Source organism: Lagenorhynchus albirostris, chromosome 18, assembly GCF_949774975.1.
Source record: "Lagenorhynchus albirostris chromosome 18, mLagAlb1.1, whole genome shotgun sequence".
Classification (NCBI taxonomy): Eukaryota; Metazoa; Chordata; class Mammalia; order Artiodactyla; family Delphinidae; genus Lagenorhynchus; species Lagenorhynchus albirostris.
The window spans coordinates 70,430,873-70,449,289 of record NC_083112.1 but is presented as its reverse complement, the minus strand read 5'-3'; the positions used below and the strand labels follow the sequence as shown (position 1 = coordinate 70,449,289).

General features: G+C 41.7%; 1 protein-coding gene across 8 annotated transcripts in view; it reads right to left on the bottom strand.

Moving 5' to 3' along the window:
- TPP2 (tripeptidyl peptidase 2) overlaps positions 1–18,417 on the bottom strand; it is a 68,119-nt gene that overhangs the window by 23,276 nt on the left and 26,426 nt on the right. For all 8 annotated transcript variants that reach the window (XR_009536713.1, XM_060128955.1, XM_060128958.1 and 5 more), the window contains 11 exons: positions 16,936–17,090; positions 16,214–16,290; positions 12,882–13,009; positions 10,195–10,294; positions 8,538–8,686; positions 6,689–6,804; positions 5,986–6,154; positions 5,106–5,263; positions 4,724–4,800; positions 2,695–2,801; positions 551–705 (listed from right to left, as the gene is read on the bottom strand). Coding sequence is in view for 7 of the 8 variants with exons in the window: in XM_060128955.1 (XP_059984938.1) it covers positions 551–705; positions 2,695–2,801; positions 4,724–4,800; positions 5,106–5,263; positions 5,986–6,154; positions 6,689–6,804; positions 8,538–8,686; positions 10,195–10,294; positions 12,882–13,009; positions 16,214–16,290; positions 16,936–17,090 (1,391 nt within the window). In the remaining variant the exon portion in view is untranslated. The remainder of the gene's footprint in view (positions 1–550; positions 706–2,694; positions 2,802–4,723; positions 4,801–5,105; positions 5,264–5,985; positions 6,155–6,688; positions 6,805–8,537; positions 8,687–10,194; positions 10,295–12,881; positions 13,010–16,213; positions 16,291–16,935; positions 17,091–18,417) is intronic.

Here is an 18,417-nt window from a genome sequence, read left to right as displayed (position 1 = left end):
GATACAGGAAAGATGAGTCAGCCATCTGAAAACACTGAGTAGCAAGTTCAAGAAAGAACATCAATGCGTTCACCTTCTAGAAGGAAGGACTAGGCACCATTTCTAACACTACAGATACGCCTGGAGAGCTGCCAGGCTAATCTGTAGGCAGGAGCAGCAGTTTCACCTACAAAGCAAATTAACCTCATGGATTCTTAGCAACAGGGCATTAATAAAATAACTAAAATAAGTAGAAAACACGTAGAGAAGTCTTAAACATGGAAATAATCTACTGTACGATGAGGAGACAATCTCAACCAGGGTCCACTTTGTGAGGCGTCAGCATCTGGCAGACCAGCACTTTCCTAAGAGATTAACATTTACCTCAACTTGGTTGCAAGTATCCTAGTAAGACGACCTATCTTCCCACATTATTCAGCATTAATAAAATATACAGTCCCAATGTGCTCTGAATACAAACTATAAAATCAAATTCAAATACTTAGTCTTAGTCCACACCCAGAACGAAAGGAAACTGTTTCAGGATTCCAGACTGTTAATTAACACTTACCAAGACAGGAAAGGATTCAGTCAGCATTCCTTTCTCTGGAAGGGAACAAAACTTATAGAACTCATGACTTCGATAGGCTCTCTGCTTCACAAGCTGCACTGCATGAAGAACAAACTTGGCAGACACCTCAGAAGAACAGGAGCACACCATAACTTCTACAACGACAAGGGAAGAAGCAACATTCTAACTGACGAGATTTAAAATAGACACAAAATGGCTTTCATAATGCCTACTTAGGGGGAAATACTATATCAAGAGAATGAAATGGTATATTCAAATGAAATCTGCTATTTCTTTAAAAACAATGAACTGACCGAGTATTAATAAAGATGAGAGGGTAGAAAATTTAGCTATGGAAAATAAATAAATCAGGATTAAAATAAGCAACTGCTACGCTGCAAACAGCAGGAAACAGCAAGCTGTCCACAGATGGACACACAATTATCCTAATCAGGTAATTTTTAAAATCCCTCCCTTCTCTGTTACTAAGTTCAACCTTTCCTCTTGCTTCAGCTAAAAACCAATCAATTCTTGGTAAAGAGGATTTTAATTTTAGAAACCTCTATTTGTTAGCATGCCTAAGTCCCATTAGTATCCATTTATCCAACTTCACTGATAACTTTTCCTAGTCTCTCGCTCTTGGTTTATCTGCACTGTTTGCTTCTGGAAAGTATGACTATCAGAACTACATATGCTTAGCTGTGCTCTGCGGCGGAGCAGCAGATGAGCCAGGATCACCGTGAAGCCAGGTCAGCAGCTTATCTCGCGAATACCTGGCCCTGAGACAAGGAACCAAAGCAAGGCTTAATTCTCTGCCTCACAAGATCAAGTGGGCACAGGGCTCTGGGAACCTAATCACTTGCTAAGAATACAGAATCTAGTGTTATGACAATATGTCAAAGTATTTGAAATAGGAATCATCTGTACTGCATTTCTTTTTTTTCCCTGCTTTGACCCTTTCCCCCCCCAGTTTTATTGAGAAACAACTGACATATAATATTTTCAAGTTCAGGGTGTACAACGTGATGATTTGACGAGTATGTATATGTTATGAAACAATCATCACAAAAAGGTTAGCTAACACATACATCACTTCATATAGGTACCAATTTTTTTTGGTGGAGAGAACATCTAAGATCTACCGTCTTAGCAAATTTCAAGTATACAACCCAGTATTATTAAGTACAGTCACCATGCTGGACATTAGATCCCTCAAACTTTTCCATTTTATAACAAAGTCTGTGCCCTTGACCAACATCTCTCCCACCCCCTCCACCTCCCACAGTATATATCTAATCAAAGACTGCTAAATGCTCTGAGCTACTTCTATTCTGGATGATCTGATCAATTCTTATTAAAAACAAAAAACAAACACACAAAAAAACCAAAGAACTAATTATTTTCAATACCCAACCTAAACAAATCATAATTAGGGCATTATAATCACTGACATTTACCAGTAAACAGACATCATGTTCAATATGAATTAACTATAGATCTTTATTCTTTGGTATGATTAGCACACGTTTTATTACAGTTAGATGTTACACAACCATTGGGCCTATGTGAGTGGAAGCCCTGAGTTGTACCACGATGCAACTCTGACTCTGATCATGAACGGAGAAGGCATTATTCTGAACCAAATTAAAATCCTATTAAAACATCTTAAGATAGCCTAGATCAGCGGTCCCCAACCGTTCTGGCACCAGGGACCAGTTCCGTGGAAGGCAATATCTTCATGGACTTGGGGTGCGGGGGAGTGTTGGTTGGGGATGGACGGTTCAGGCGGTGATGCGAGCAGATGTGGGGCGATGGGGGACGGCAGATGAAGCTCCGCTGGCTCGCCCGCCGCCCACCTCCTGCTGTGCGGCCCGCTTCCTAACGGGCCCCGGACCGGTACGGGTCCGCAGCCCAGGGGTTGGAGACCCCTGGCCTAGATAGATGACTGACATATGAACCAATGCAAAATAGAACTAGATCTTTAAAAAGGTTTGAACCTAACAGCAAATCTACAGTGCCAGACACCTATTACTGTTGTGAGAAAAGTCTACTGCAGGTATATGAACTTTATATGGTCATAACCAGAGCAGAGATAGAATGCACATAAAGGTAAATGGGCAAGACAAGACATTAATTTTACTCACCAGCCCACGTTGCACCCTCAGGAACCTCAATAAAATGCCTCCGAATTTGACCAGGTTTAAAATGTACATCTGTCAAGGCTAGATCATAATGGGTTGATTCATTTACTCTGAAAATTAATAAAAATAAATGATTAAACATGACACTCTCATTAAAAAAGCTTTATACTATAAGCCCACTGGTACTCTAGATTTCAACAGTTCATGAGAAATGAACACAGGGAGTTAAAAGCTGGTAACAAAACAGTACGCAAAATGTCATCTCAGTTTTGCAACATGTTAGCAGAGATACACAGTGGAGATGCTTTTTCTGCTGTTTACTTGTTTGCTTTATAATTTGTCTGAAGTCAGACACACAGCTCCCTCTTTTCTGGTTAAAGGAATTCTACAACATTCACAGGATTTTCCAGTTACCAGAATCTGGACTATTGTGAGTCCAAAATATTAAAATCAAAGGCAATGTTTTGTGCCACTGATACTGCCTTATAGTTGAGACTGATATTAAATTTAACCTCTTTCGTAGCTTCAAAATGCACCCATGCCATAAATGACACAGTAAAGAAGAGAAAGTACTTTCATAGCGTTTTTGTAAGGGATCAGTGAAACATAAAGGTCAAATGTATAATTACCCAACCCAGAAACCTAAAGTACATACTAAGGACAAATTCTAGTCAGTATGACAAACATTTAATGAGTGCCTACTATACCTGAGGCACTGCTATTAGGTGCTACAATTACAACAATGAATATAATGTCTTCCTTTTCCCCAGCCAATCTAGCGGGGATGGAAAACCCAACAGGGACGTTGAACGTAATATTCTCTAGGGAGACAGGAAGCATTAGTGGAAAAGATGCAAGGTTCCTGGTTCACGAGGAGCGGTCAGGGAAAGCTTCCTGAAGCACATGAGGTCTCAGCCCACTCCTGAATCTTGTACATTACCTTGTTGAAGTTCCTACGGGACTTCTAGGGAATGTGCGGCTGAGAATTTAACTGTTCCGCAATTTTTTCACGTGTGTGTCACTTGTTACCTCCTCAATTTCATCCTATGTTTCATATGGGCTGAGACCTACTGCATATTAAATATTACTGTGCAACTAACTCAATAGAAGCTGTTAACTCAGAGTTCTCTATTGTTTCCAGTACTCTCATCTCCATCTTGCCTTTCATGTACTGAATAATTTGTTTCGTACATTCTGTACAATGGGTTCCATATGGGGTCACGTAAAATGCAGTCCCCGTGTCTTCCGTGGGCTCACAGTCAAATGTGGTGAATTAAAAATGACAACACACTAGCTAAAGTCTGTACCACAGGCAAGTGAAAAGTGCCATGAAGCGGCAGGGAGGGGCTCCCTTCACCCGGAGATGACCAAGAACACACCTGGTCATTAAGTTAAGGGACAGGAAACTGAAGCAAAGAAATCAGCTGTGCAAATGCACCCGTCCTGAGGAAACTGGGGGGGTCAGCATTGGTGAGCTCGTGGAAACGTGTAATTTGGTGATGGAGCCGCGGGAAACACTGGCTGTGAAGGGCCACTGTTTGCTATTTTAAGCAGCACGATCCTTGGGCGTGCCGCTGAGGTACTTTATACAGCAAGCAGTGTGATCAGTCCTGAGTTCCTTCATTCTGGGGCAGAAGACAAGATGGAAAGGGAAGAGTCTGGAAACGGCACTGGAAAAGCGGAAGAACGAGGAGATAATGGTAATCCCAGAGATAAGGGGGGAATCTGGGCCGGGGGTGGGAGGGGACAAAGTCACTGTCAAACACTGCCAAGGCATCAGGCCTGATGAAGGCTAAAACAGCCTCTGAATCAGGTGTAAGGAGGGCAGGTGACACATGCTGTCAGTTATCCTCACTGTGAACAAGGAACACCGTGACTGACTACGCACCACCTTGAACGTTAAGCAAGGAACAGAACCAAAACCCAGTCACCTGGTTCTGGCCTACGGATCCTTTAAAAGTTCACCCCATTTCCATAAACAGCCATTACATAATTACACGTAACAGCAAGCTATCGGTAACTGGGCACTTACCTTGCTGCAATAACTGCAGTGATTGGGACTCTGAACAGAGGACCTGCGTTAGGCGATGCTATATCATAGCCACATACCTTGAAAAAGGAATAAGTGTCAGTATCCATAAACAGACTTTTTTAAAAAGAGAAAATAAAAGAAAAAAAGGGTGAATCTACTCAGCGAATAAATTAATCTAAGATTAAAATGTAAAGGTCCTAAGTACAAGTTGGCATCAATTTTCTGATGTCAGGCCACATAATTAATGGCAAACAGCCTGGACAAATACACCCATGACAACCCTTGACTTACTCAGACTGATGGGGAAATGGACTGCTACACAAAGACTTCTACACATTTTAAAGACTAAAGAAAGTAAAAATGAAGATATCCCAATAAATACCTCCGTATAATGCAATCCTTCTCTTAAGCCCCTGGGATCCACACGTATGTTTATGTGTCTGCACTGATTCATGAGTTCCAAATGGCTGGGACACTGAACCCATGATGAATTCGAAGTTAAAGCTAAATGAAGCTGAAGGGATATTTTCTCAGAGTTTTCTGGCGTTAAAAAGACCAAAAAGTAAAGATTAGTTATTTTTTCCTTTTCTTCCATTTTAAAACATTCTGTCGTCTGTCAAGAAAATTCCACAGATACATGTGGTTGGCTGTAAAATCCAGTAGGCACGGGCTCCCGAAACACAGCTTACATAAAAGAGCCACAGAACCTCCCTCACATTTATTTTAGGATGCTCGGAATCCGTTCATGTGTTCACCCAACATGGCTGGCTGGCTACAACCTGAACACAAACCATTTTAGTGAATATTTTTCATTACTGCATACAGTTAACAGAATCTGACTAAGAGAAAAGACTCCTAAGTTTACAGTGATGACAATTTTGTTCACAGTCGTTGGGCTGGGGTTCTCCCTGGCTGCTTCTGCTTCCCACTCTCCAACCAAAAACTCTTACACCCAAGTAGTAAAAGTGGGAAAGAAAAGGAATTTGATGCTTTACTATCCACAATTTAATAAAAGCTCCAGGTCCCTAAAGGCCCATGCTACTGTTTTTCTGGTAGACACACTGCCAACTGAACTGCCATTGTATCAGGATCCCTAATTGCCATCAGTGTCCCCTACACCTCTATGAAATACAAATTAATAACATTGTCAATTCCTGTCTTCTCTTTAGAACATTAGCCTAAACAGCATTTTCTCTATTGTGGTACAATTCATTCAAAGCATAAATGTGAGCACATCAGCTTACTGTCCAGTTATTACTCACCAGTATTTTCTGGAAATACAGGTTCAATGCCAACACCGTGATCTGAAGGTGCAGCCACCTGAACAGGATCTCGGAGGTAGATGCCACGGTTATTTCCAACAGTAACAGTGAAACCTAACTTATTAGCAAATGATGTATTCTGAACGAGGTAGTCATAGGCTTTATCAACCTAATTAAGAGAATACAAACAGTAAGATATACACGGTTGGGTCAAGAAAGTACTTTATTGCAGATCCCCAATTTCTTTTCCATTGTAGCAAAGTACAAGCAAAAAGTCAGTTTCTCCATCCGCCTTTCTGACCTACATGGAAACCCCATTTAGGAGGGCAATTCTACCTCACTGGACAAAACACTGGTCTAGCCACTGGACTCGCCTTCCACTCCACCCTCTTTACTCCCAAATGACGAAGCTAGGAAACCTCCACATGCCATTACAACTGGCCGGCTTCTGCCCTCTGCTGCTCTGCCGTGAACTCCACCCTCTACATGTCCTATGTCCATTATGTTTCTCCACCTTAGCCTCACCAATCTGTCTTAAGTACAAAATTTGTTTTCATACCCTCTGCTTACAGTTCAGAGACTACTCTGGCATATAATCAATTAGAAAAACTCAATCGTCATTATAATAGGAGTATTATCCAGTAATCACTGAAATATTATCCTGCTGATTCACAACCCGTTTTTTTCGTACAAACGACAATACCTGAATAATACCATGTCCTTGGGCAAACACTTCTATATTGTCAGCCTTCACTGCAGTGTTTTCGAGAGCTCTTCTGACTGAATGAACCGTGTAGTTAACATTATTAGCTTTCAGACCTAAAAGCCAAAAACAGAAAACAAGAAAGTAGTGTCCATCAGTTGAGCTGGTTACTTGAAACACTCTCTGCTCACTAGTATGGATAGCGCGTACATCCTCTGGTTTTAACGTCTTGTGTTTCAACACTCACTTTTAAATCTTTTTTTATTAAAAAAAAAAAAACAAAAAACTGACAAACAGTCTGACTCAAGCTGCTTGTGTTAACGCAAAGACTTCATTCAACGAAAATTCCTGTGTGCCCACTAGGCAGCGGCATGAACACAGGCTCTGCACTGGGAATGTGAACGTCTGAGCAAAAAGTACCAAAAGGCATTCGAATGACACCTTCCTTAAACTACTGCTGGTCAAACAACATGGTCACTGGCACAAGGTCTCAACCCGGGTGCACATTATAAACACCAAGGGTACTGGAAGGAGCCAGAAAGATGTGAGGTCCCGATGCAATTAAATCAGCACCTTTGAGACTGGATCCCAGGCATGGCCACTGATTAGAAGCTTCCCTGGCAATGCCAGGGAGCAGCGAGGCTGGGGCTGACTGTCCTCTGGGAAGGATGTGGAGGCCGCCAAGCTGTCCACCTTCTGATAAAGACTGATGTTAGAGGCGCAAGATGAGTAAGAGCGCACTCCTGACCCCTCCAGAACTGAACACGCAGACACTTACGAGAGTAAGCCCTGAGCAAAACGAACATGGGAACGCTACGGCGCTCTGAGAGCAAATCAAGAAGGTGACCGTTGTGTGAGAATCCACGAAAGGGTGATGCTCTATGAGAACAGATACGTGAGTCGGTATCCCTAGTAGTGTCTATCAGAGGAGACACAGGGAACACACAGGCCAAGACACGGCAGAAAGGAGCTCCAGGCAAAGAGAGCAGCGCGCCACAGACAAGAGGCGCGAGCGACCCTGAGATACTCGGCAAGGTTGAACAGGACCAGGACTGTGGGTGGAGAGCCTGGGATCTGACCAGAGGGACGCTCCCCAGAGGGGAGGGGTCTTCAGGCCCGCCGGGCTGACCGGACGCTGAGCCCTGGTCAGGGCCGACACCCCCCGTCCAACACCACAGCAGCCTCTCCCATGCCAGCCTAGCGCCCCGTCGGCTTCGCTGGCTCCACGCCGATATTCACTGTCTTCTTACGTGTAACAGTAACCATTTTTTATTTTGTTCACAGTCTGTTTCTCCTCCAACTTTAATATCAACTCCACACAGGCAGGTATTTTTAATGCTCTGTTCATTAATTTAGCCCCAGAGCTAAAATAATGCTTAAGAGTCATTAACAGCCAATGAATATGCTTGCTGAATGAATATACATTCAAATCATTATCATCACATCAACTATTCTCCACCTTAAACTTTACTTTGGGCCAGGACATTCCCAGTTGTACCACATTTTCTCACCCTGAGAAATTCAGGAATTAAAAATATCTGCCTGAAATAAGAGAAATTTATTCAATTACTTTTCACGGCCACAATCTGACTTTATTTTATGCTATGAACATGAAATTGTCTAGATACTTCACACCTCCTTAACTAAGCTTATACATAAACCATGCATTTTAGAACCAGGACCAAGATGAAGTATAAATGTTACTTTTAAAATCCATTTTATCATGTTACTTCTATCTTATTAAGAAAAGTAATGAAACTGTGGCTGAAGTACACGTGGAATAGCCAACAACTCACTGTCGCTTCACTGGGAAATTGAGCAACGGTAGTAAGGTGAGCAACGTCGTTACCTGACAGAATCAAGGCGATGCCTCCACACGCGTTGGGAGAAGACATAGACGTCCCGTTCATGAGCTGAGTTCCACGCAGCGTCCAGTTAGGAACAGAGGCTATGGCACCTCCTGGGGCGCTGATGCTCACTCCAAGGGCCCCATCAGCACTGAACGAAAGCAGTTAGAGTCTGCTTATGACGGCGGACATTGGATAAACAGGGCCTTTGTAGAAAGGCCACTGGCCAAATAAATTACAGTACAACACACGAACTATCCGCAGTCACGGCTATTTCACTATTACGCAGCAGTTTTTTCCCTCATAAGTGGACAAAATGTCTGTGTGTGTGCGTATCTGGGCTTACATATGGCAGGCCACAGTATTAAGTATGTTTTATAGAAGGACAGTAAATGAGGGTCGCTGCTCAGACGCCTGATGAATGTACTTTTCGCGTCTGTAATAAGCAGAAGCACCCTCTTGTCTACAAAGTCTAAAATAGCGCTGTCCAGGAGAAGCATGTGGGACACACATGGCATTTAAAGTTTTCTAAAAGCCATATTTAAAAAAAGCTAACAAAAAGATGGTTTACTTAATTTTAGTAACATATTTTATTTAACCCAACATATCTAAAATATTATAATTTCAACATGAAATTGATAGGAAAAAATGAGTTAATTTACATTCTTTTTTGTACCAAGTTTGCAAATCTGGTGTTCATTTCATACTTGCAGCACAGCTCAGTTCAGACTCTCATGTGACCAATGGCTGCCATGCTGGACTCGAGCCAGCAGGGTCTGCTGAGTTAAAGCCCATAGAGTTCACCATCGCATCGTCACCAAACACCAGCTCAACAACTATCGTTGTTCCTGGCTAGGAATATTGGGGCTATTTGGTTTCACATTTTAACAGAGAACTGAAAGCAATGCAAACAACTCCTGTAACAGGTTGGTAGCAGCCCTCCTAGTGACTATCCTAAAACAAATATTATTGGGTAAATATCTGTTGACCTGTAAAGATGTTCTCACTGTATTACCGAGTGACAAAAGTAGGTTATAAAAGTGCCTGAGTCACGTGTGCTTCCACTTACGCACACGGTAATGACTAAAAAGATGTTCTTCGAAATCTGACCCATACATACGATAGATGATGAGGTTTAGGGTGATTCCCACTTTTCTCTTTGCACTGTCTATGTTGTCTACCAATGTTTGCACTGAACCTTGATATCTGGTAACTGGAACAAATAACTGGGAAGACTCATGAATTCTGACTACTTCCTTACTCTCTATTGATTTTCCACTAGTCTGTTAAAGTGGCTGATCATAAAGCATTTCTGGTGTTGGAAATAGTGTTCTAAAAATAGGTTCCATAAAACGTAAATAAAACTTTCACTGAAATAAAAAAATAAAATTTTCCTTATATAAACCTTACATATTCTTAGTGAAGGACTGTAGACATGGGCATAAAATTTATAACAGAATAGTTATGTCATACATCTAACAATGAAATAACTGTAACTTATTTTTTTAATTACCCGTTTCCCTAAAACGAGATTGTTAATCAAAATGAAAATGCAAAAACCAATAGAAAGAATCGGTAAAATGACCAAAACTCTACCCCTCCCCACCATGCAGTTTAACAAAATATTTGTAATAGTCCCACGTACAACTCTCAACCTACCTGGGGCCTCTAGAAGACCACGTGTACTGATTTGCAGGTAATTTCTCTCTCAGAGAATACTCGGCAACCATCATATCAGGAGAAACGTAGGCACCAACACCTGTGGAGTGGATCTGGTCATTAACAAAAGGACACAAGACAGGGATCCTAATTCTAAACCCACTGCTCCCTCAGCTGTGTGACCCTAGTAAATCGCCTACTCTCCCGATACCACAGTTCTTTCTCACAAAATGGAAAGATAAGAAAATTTAATAACCAAGGCAAGTTTACTACATGCCAGATGTTACACTAGGTGGTATGCTTTTGTATATAAAAATACCTTCCAGGATTATTATGTGGATTAAATATAATAATGTATCTAAAAGTGTATCTATGTGTAAAAGAGAAATGTGTTTCAAATTTTAAAAATATAACTTTAGAAAGATAAGGAATCAGTTGATTGGTCTTCATTTTTAAATGACCACAAAAATGACTGTAGTAAATAACAAGCATATAACATGCTACATACAGTCTTTTAGTATTATATATATTTTTTGCGGTACGCGGGCCTCTCACTGCTGTAGCCTCTCCCGCTGCGGAGCACAGGCTCTGGATGGGCAGGCTCAGCTGCCATGGCTCATGGGCCTAGCCGCTCTGCGGCATGTGGGATCTTCCCGGACTGGGGCACGAACTCTTGTCCCCTGCGTCGGCAGGCGGACTCTCAACCACTGCACCACCAGGGAAGCCCTACATACAATCTTTTAGATAAATGTGCAGATGCAAACTAGTTAGACTCTGCAATCACTGAACATAGAGATCAAACTCAGTTCCTTCATTCTAGAAATTTGGAAGCAGAGCGTAGAGAGATTAAAAAAATTTACTAAAGGAAATGACTGGCAGAGACAAGACTTAGAATCGAAGCCGACCAGCTCCTCATTCTTCTTTACAACACACACATCTTCGGAGCAGAAGTCTAGATAAAATAGGTGAGTTAAGAGGACTCAGGTTAACGATGCTGCCACATAAAACTAATTGTTTTGTAAAATTTAGTATAAAATTTTCAGTGAAACTGGGGATAAAAGAATGACAAAATACTGAGCATTGTAGCAGTGCAGTGTATTTTGATCATTAGATACCTTTGAGGTCTATTTTCTGTTTCATTTTAATTTGTGTACTTAAAAATATCTAGAGATCTGGAATACACAAGGGATGTATCACACTGGCAGGCACTGTTATCTTAACACATGATTTAACAGAATTACTGAATCAAAAGGTTTCAAACTACAATAAAGGGGTCCAGCGGTAAAGAATCCACCCTGCAACACAGGGAACGTGGGTTCGATCCCTGGAAACTAAGATCCACGTGCCGCAGGGCAACTAAGCCCGTGTGCTACAACTACTGAGCCTGTGCACCTCAACTAGAGCCCATGTGCCGCAAACTACAGAGCCCACGTGCTCTGGAACCCGCATGGCACAACTAGAGAGAAGCCATGCGCCACAACGAAAAAGGTCGTGCATGCCTCAACGAAGATGCCAGGTGCCACAACAAAGACCTGACGCAGCCCCCGCAAAAAAACAAAACCAAATTATATAAAGCAAGCTACACCTTGCTTAAAATTTACAAGCTATAAATAAAAGCACGTCCTATAAACATAAGGTCACTGATATTTCAAAACAGAAACATTTTCAAAAGGACCAGTTTCTGTTCTAAGCTTTGATGCCCAAATTTTGTTGTGTCTATAACATCAATAATATCTTTACAACTATAATAACACTTATGATATATACATATCTGTTCAGTTACTGATGGATACGCCAGAAAAACTGTTTGGGACCAGTTTTTATAGTCATGCATCCAATCACAAATGTTAAGAGGTGTAAGCCTTATTTTGATCCCAAATTTAAAAATAAACCAAAAAACTTTAGGCCTCATTTACTACGTAAGGGATCTCTCAATTCATCCTCCTCATTCATGATCTTAGTAAAAAAAATCAGGGCTGGGTTTCATGTTTTGTGGAGGGGGGGTTTTGCACAAGGCGGCAGCTACTGTACTATAATGGAAGTTAATTTGATTATTTTCATGTTGTGACTGCAACTAATTTTGCGCTCCTACAACTCCTGCTGACAGGCATTTTTTCCCGTTAGATTACAGCGAAACAACACTGCATCAGATCCTGAAGACCAAAGAGTGGGAAAAAGCCACATTCATAGAACAAATGTGATTCAACTGCTTTTCACAATAATGAAGCTCCCTTCCTCTACATCTAAATCTTTCTGCATGTTCCAAGAGAAATTAAAAGAGGAAACGCGACTATAAATAAATTGCCCTACACTATAAATAAGTAGTGAAGCAAGTGTCTTTATTTATGCTGTTTACTTAGCCTGGAAAGCCCTTCCCTTGCTTATTTCTACCTATTAAAATCCTCATTCTCACACTGCTTTCAGAAAGCCTTGCCCAAATTCTCAAAGCAGAGGTAACTGCACATTTGTAATCCCACAGCCCTGGATCTGTACTTCCAGTAAACCCCTTACTCCAGGCTGCTGTAGGGGAAATTCTAGATCAGCAAGTCCCTACTAGATTTCACTTTCCTAAGGATCTACTTAAGGCTCACAGTGTCTTGCATAGAGTAGAGATACAGTTAACATTGGATGAACTGAGGTTTTTTGCCTGCTTGTTTCTAAGTCTATTTCTAAAACAGGAAACTAACCTATCACACTTGATGTGGTTCCTCCTGGGCACCCGACTGTAGAAAGGCAGGGGCCGTTATTCCCAGCACTTGAAACATAAATTACGTTATGCTTCCACACAGCTTCACTAATTACTTCACATATTCTCCTGAAAGAGACAGACAATTCCGCTGAACATATAAAACTGTCCCACTTTTCAAGAACTATATGACCATAATGTGAAAATATTTTCAAACATGGTGTATATGAAAAAACAAACCAAAACAAGGGTTCTAAGTAGCATAAGTAAGATGGTGGTCATGGATCAGGAGAGGTGCTTTAGAATCACTCAGGACATCCTCAAACTACAAGTGCTGAGCTCCTATGCCCACAGTGTTTATAACACCAAACTACGCTCAAACGCACGGTTAAGTAAATTTCGGCACATCCACCATTGGTGGAACACGATACAGCCATCCCAAGAGATACACCCTCGTTGGGTTTTAGTGGAGGGAAGGAGTTAGGAGCCCCCAGGTTAAACATGGGGAAAATGCTAGATACAAAACTGAATATATGTGGGGAAAATAAACTACAAAAGGACCAAGAGCAAAGACTGAACCATTGGGCAGTGACTGGGTGGTGGGACAACAGGGGTCCACCTCCATCTACCACTTAAAGTATTCAGAAATGACTCCTTGGGAATCCACACACACAGTTGTGACAAGTGGCAAAGGTGAAAGTGGAAATAAGGCACTAAGAAGAACTTAAATGTAGGATTTAAAATATAAGAAATCTGGTTAGAGCTTGACAGCAAATAAGAAAAATGTACTGGTATTAATTAAAGGAGACAAAGTTAGACCACAAGGAAGAAAATGGGGTCAATATAAAAAAGGTAAAGGGCCAAGGACACTCCAAAGTGATAAATGTGAAGGAAAGAATGCTAGGGAAAGAAGACTTTAAAAGAAGGAATGTTAAAGGAGAGAAAGAAATACACTGAGGTAATCAAGCTACTGAAGCAAGAGAAGAAGGGGCGAGATTACCTTCATGGATGAAACAACTGAGAGAGAGGGTACTTGTGAGACATTCCTTTCCTGCCCCACAAGGGACTTAGTACCAGTGATCTGAGAAAATTAAGGTTTTTTTTTTTAACTTTTTAAAATTTTTATTTTTTATATTAACATAGAGTAAAATTGACTTTCTTTTTGGTGTACAGTTCTTCGAGATTTAACACATGTATAGCCTGTGCAACCACCACCATAAACACAGTAATAATTTTAGCACCTCATTAAAAAGTCTCCCTGGTGTTATCTGTCCATTTGTAGTTACATGTTCCCTTCTAAGCCCTGGCAACCACTCAACATTCTTGATTCCAGTCATTGTGTCTTTTTCAGCATGTCACATAAATACAATCTTGAGATATACAAGACTGGGTATATGTGGATGGTGGGTGTATGTGGATGGTGGGTGTATGTGCATGGTGGGTGCATGTGGGTGGTGGGTGTATAGGGATGGTGAGTGTATATGGATGGTGGGTGTACATGGATGGTGGGTGTATGTGGATGGTGGGTGTATGTGGATGGTGGGTGTATGTGCATGGTGGGTGTATGTGGGTGGTGGGTGTATAGGGATGGTGTGGTGTATAGGGATGGTGGGTGTATGTGGATGGTGGGTGTATAGGGATGGTCTGGTGTATAGGGATAGTGGGTGTATATGGATGGTGGGTGTACATGGATGGTGGGTGTACGTGGATGGTGGGTGTATGTGGATGGTGGGTGTATGTGGATGGTGGGTGTATAGGGATGGTGTGGTGTTTAGGGATGGTGGGTGTACAGGAATGGTGGGTGTATGTGGATGTGTGGTGTATAGGGATGGTGGGTGTATAGGAATGGTGGGTGTATAGGGATGGTGGGTGTACATGGATGGTGGGTGTACGTGGACGGTGGGTGTATGTGGATGGTGGGTGTATGTGGATGGTGGGTGTATGTGGATGGTGGGTGTATGTGGATGGTGGGTGTATGTGCATGGTGGGTGTATGTGGATGGTGGGTGTATAGGGATGGTCTGGTGTATAGGGATGGTGGGTGTATAGGGATGGTGGGTGTACATGGATGGTGGGTGTACGTGGATGGTGGGTGTATGTGGATGGTGTGGTGTATAGGGATGGTGGGTGTATAGGAATGGTGGGTGTATAGGGATGGTGGGTGTATAGCGATGGTGGGTGTATAGGGATGGTGGGTGTATAGGGATGGTGGGTGTATAGGGATGGTGGGTGAATGTGGATGGTGGGTGTATGTGGATGGTGGGTGTATGTGGATGGTGGGTGTATAGGGATGGTGTGGTGGGGGAGTGGGGGAGAGGTGATCAATAAGTAAACACTCTAAATAAGGTAATTTCAAAGTTAGTACTATGAAGGACAAAGAGGTGAGGCAACATGAAGTCAAGGCTAAGCCAGTGGACTTGGCAGCAGGAAGATCCTGACGGCACAGGCATGGATGGGGTGGGGCAGTGAGACATGTCCATGGAAAACAGTGAACATACGTAATAACTAAGTTTTGCTGGGAAAGTAAGTGAAGGCTGTGTGAAATGAAGAGGTTTTTTAGTAAGTTAATTTTAAAGCTAGCAGGTACTAGAGCATGTCTGTGTAGTAATGACAACCCAGGAAAGGCGAGGGATGATGCTGGAGCAGTCTTTGAGGAAAGAGGAGATGAGAGCCAGATCGTAAGTGCCTGAGTGGCTTTCGATCCCAGCACTTCTTTCATTACAGAGCAAGGGAAGGCAGAAGGTTGGGTCAGACAGGTCACAGAAAGGGCATGGAGGTTCCCTCTGAGTGCTTCTGTTTTCTCTGGGAAAGAAAGACGTGAGGACATCAGCTGAGGAATGAAAGGGGAGGTCGCTGAAAGGCTCCGAGGAGAAAAGGAGGTGTAAAATGGCCGTCCAGGAGTGCAAGGGCACGTGCAGTGTGACCAAAGACGACGCTGATGAACATCTCCGATTCGCGGTCCTAAACAAAGTATGACATCAGTGTGACCTCCACAGACCCGGGCAGATGAGTTGTGGGATCACTGAAGGATCTGCCGGGCTTCCACAAGTCTAGATTTTGTCAGGAAAGTACACCTGGAAGAGGTCAGGCTGCGTGTGGATGAGGAATTCTAGTGACAGATGGGCCCTCGGGTCCACCTGGCTGGCTAGGAGGGGAAAACTACATCAAAGATGTGACTGTGGGAATGGGGGCGGGGTTCTCAGAGACAGACAGTTATCATCTACCCACCGAGTCTGCTCTTTTTCAGTTGTGATATCCAATCCAGTTCTAAAAAGCATTTAATACTTTTCATCAGCTAAGCTTCTATGGCTGACAATTGCCAAAGAACACTCACCCAGAATTTGGCCAGTGAGTTGCTTCTCCATAGCTGTAGTTGACAAGATCACACTTATGATTTATAACCTCTATCATCTATTGAAAAGATTAAGAGTCCAGTTTAGGCAGCCATTTATAGAAACAGATGAGCCAGTACAATAAAGGCATGGAATCCCATAGTTTCTTAACCAATCCTATTCCAATTCAAATCTAAATTTATAAGTTATCCTCAGGCATATGGTTGATAAACTTAAAAAAATGTAGGAGGGAGTCACAGAGTACAGGAAGTAGTCAATAAGAAACAAACTAGCATTTGCAGAGTGGAGTTGGGGAGAGGAAGGGGGATGGAATGGTTCTTATTGAAGTCTACATTTGCTGAAGTAAAATATAATTCATATGTTAAAATGAAATGCAGAATAATAAATTCTTCTCACACTGATGGAGCAAGCTGGCTAAGAGGTCTTTTTAATTTTTAAAGTAGCTCAAAACAACTTCCTAAGGGATTTACTAGAAGTGAGAGTATAATGTAAATAATACTTTCATAGTTTCCAAAAAACTTTATCCTGATAATTTTCAATAAAAATATATAAATGAATTAAGCATTTTTGCTTTTAAAAACAAAGTCCTATACACCAAATACAGTTCCAATATTTTTTGTAAAGCCAGAGCACTTTATAAACCTGAAAACATCCATGATCATTAATCATTAGTCTTCGAAGTCAACAGCTCACAAATACTCACAGCTCTGATAAGGCCCGTGCCCGTTTCCATTGTGCTTAGTCTTGTATCACCAATCTTGATGGAAAGAATCTGAGCACCAGGAGCCACGCCATTCCGTTCAGGTTCTTCTGGAAAATGCCCGGCAGCTATACTGGCTACGTGTGTTCCGTGAGCTCCTAGAGGCAAAAAGGGGAGAAGATGACAAAACATCCTCAGAGACTCCAAGTTTTAACCATTAGATTCAATTTGCACATTATTAATCACAATAAAAGTCACAGAATAAAAATATAGTCTCATCTTAACATCTAACAGTGTATTATTATCTTAAGTCTCTTAACGATAATTCACAAAAAAATGAATTACACACACTATTCTGCCATCCTGGATCCTACCCGTTTCACTGAGAGTGAAAATGTAAGTCAAAAAGGCGAGAAAATATTTGCAACATATGTAACTGACAAAGAGCTTATATCCAGAACATAATCTTTCAAATTCAAAAGAAAAATGGGTAATACACTTGAAAAAGCATTTCCCAAAAGAGAATAACCAAATGGCAAATATATGTATGAAAAGATGTTTAACTCCATTAGTCACCCGGAAAATACAAACGAAAGCCACACTGAGATGCCTCTTACTACAGTTCTGAGCCTGACATGGCAACCGTGGGTGGGGCCGTGCACTCACACTCTGCTGCGGGGCGCTAAGGGAGCAGCTGCTGTGAAGAGGAGCTCCGAGAGTCTTAAATAGGCAACCACCACACCCAACCAGTTCTCTCAGACACTGGTCCAAATTAAACAAAAACATATTTCTACAAAGACCTGTACGCAACTGTTGAAACAATCCAAATGTGCATCAACAGATGAATGGATAAACAAACCATGGTGGATGCACATGAAGAAACACTACTCAACAATAAGGAACAAGCTAGTTTACAGTCACAATATGGATTCTGAAATAGGCAGGCAAAAAAAATTTTTTCTTCAATTCCATTTATATAAAATTCTAGAAAATGTAAAGTAATCTAGAGTGGACAGAAAGCAGTTTAGCGGCTACCTGAGGATGTGCGTGGAGACAGGGCTGGGTTATAAAGGAAGACATGCCAACTTTTGGGGGTGATGAATATGTTCGTAATTTTGACTGTGGTGATGGTGTCCTGGGTGTATGCACATATCAAAACTTACCAAACCGTGTGTATCCATATGTGCAGTTTCTTGTACTTCAGCTATACCTCAACAGAGCTTGGGGAGGGGGAGGGAAAGAGCTGGCTCTCCTACTTCACTCTCCTTCTCCCTCCCCAGAAGTAACAACTACCCTTACCCTGAAGCTGGTACGCACATTCTTCCCACCTATGTTTTCATATTTTTACCACACACACACACACGCATAAACATAATATAGTACTGCTTGGCATGTTTAAAAATTTTACACAAATGTTTTACCATGCATAATTTTTTTCAGTAAAGTTCATGTATCTGAGATTTATGCATACAGGAATATGTAAAT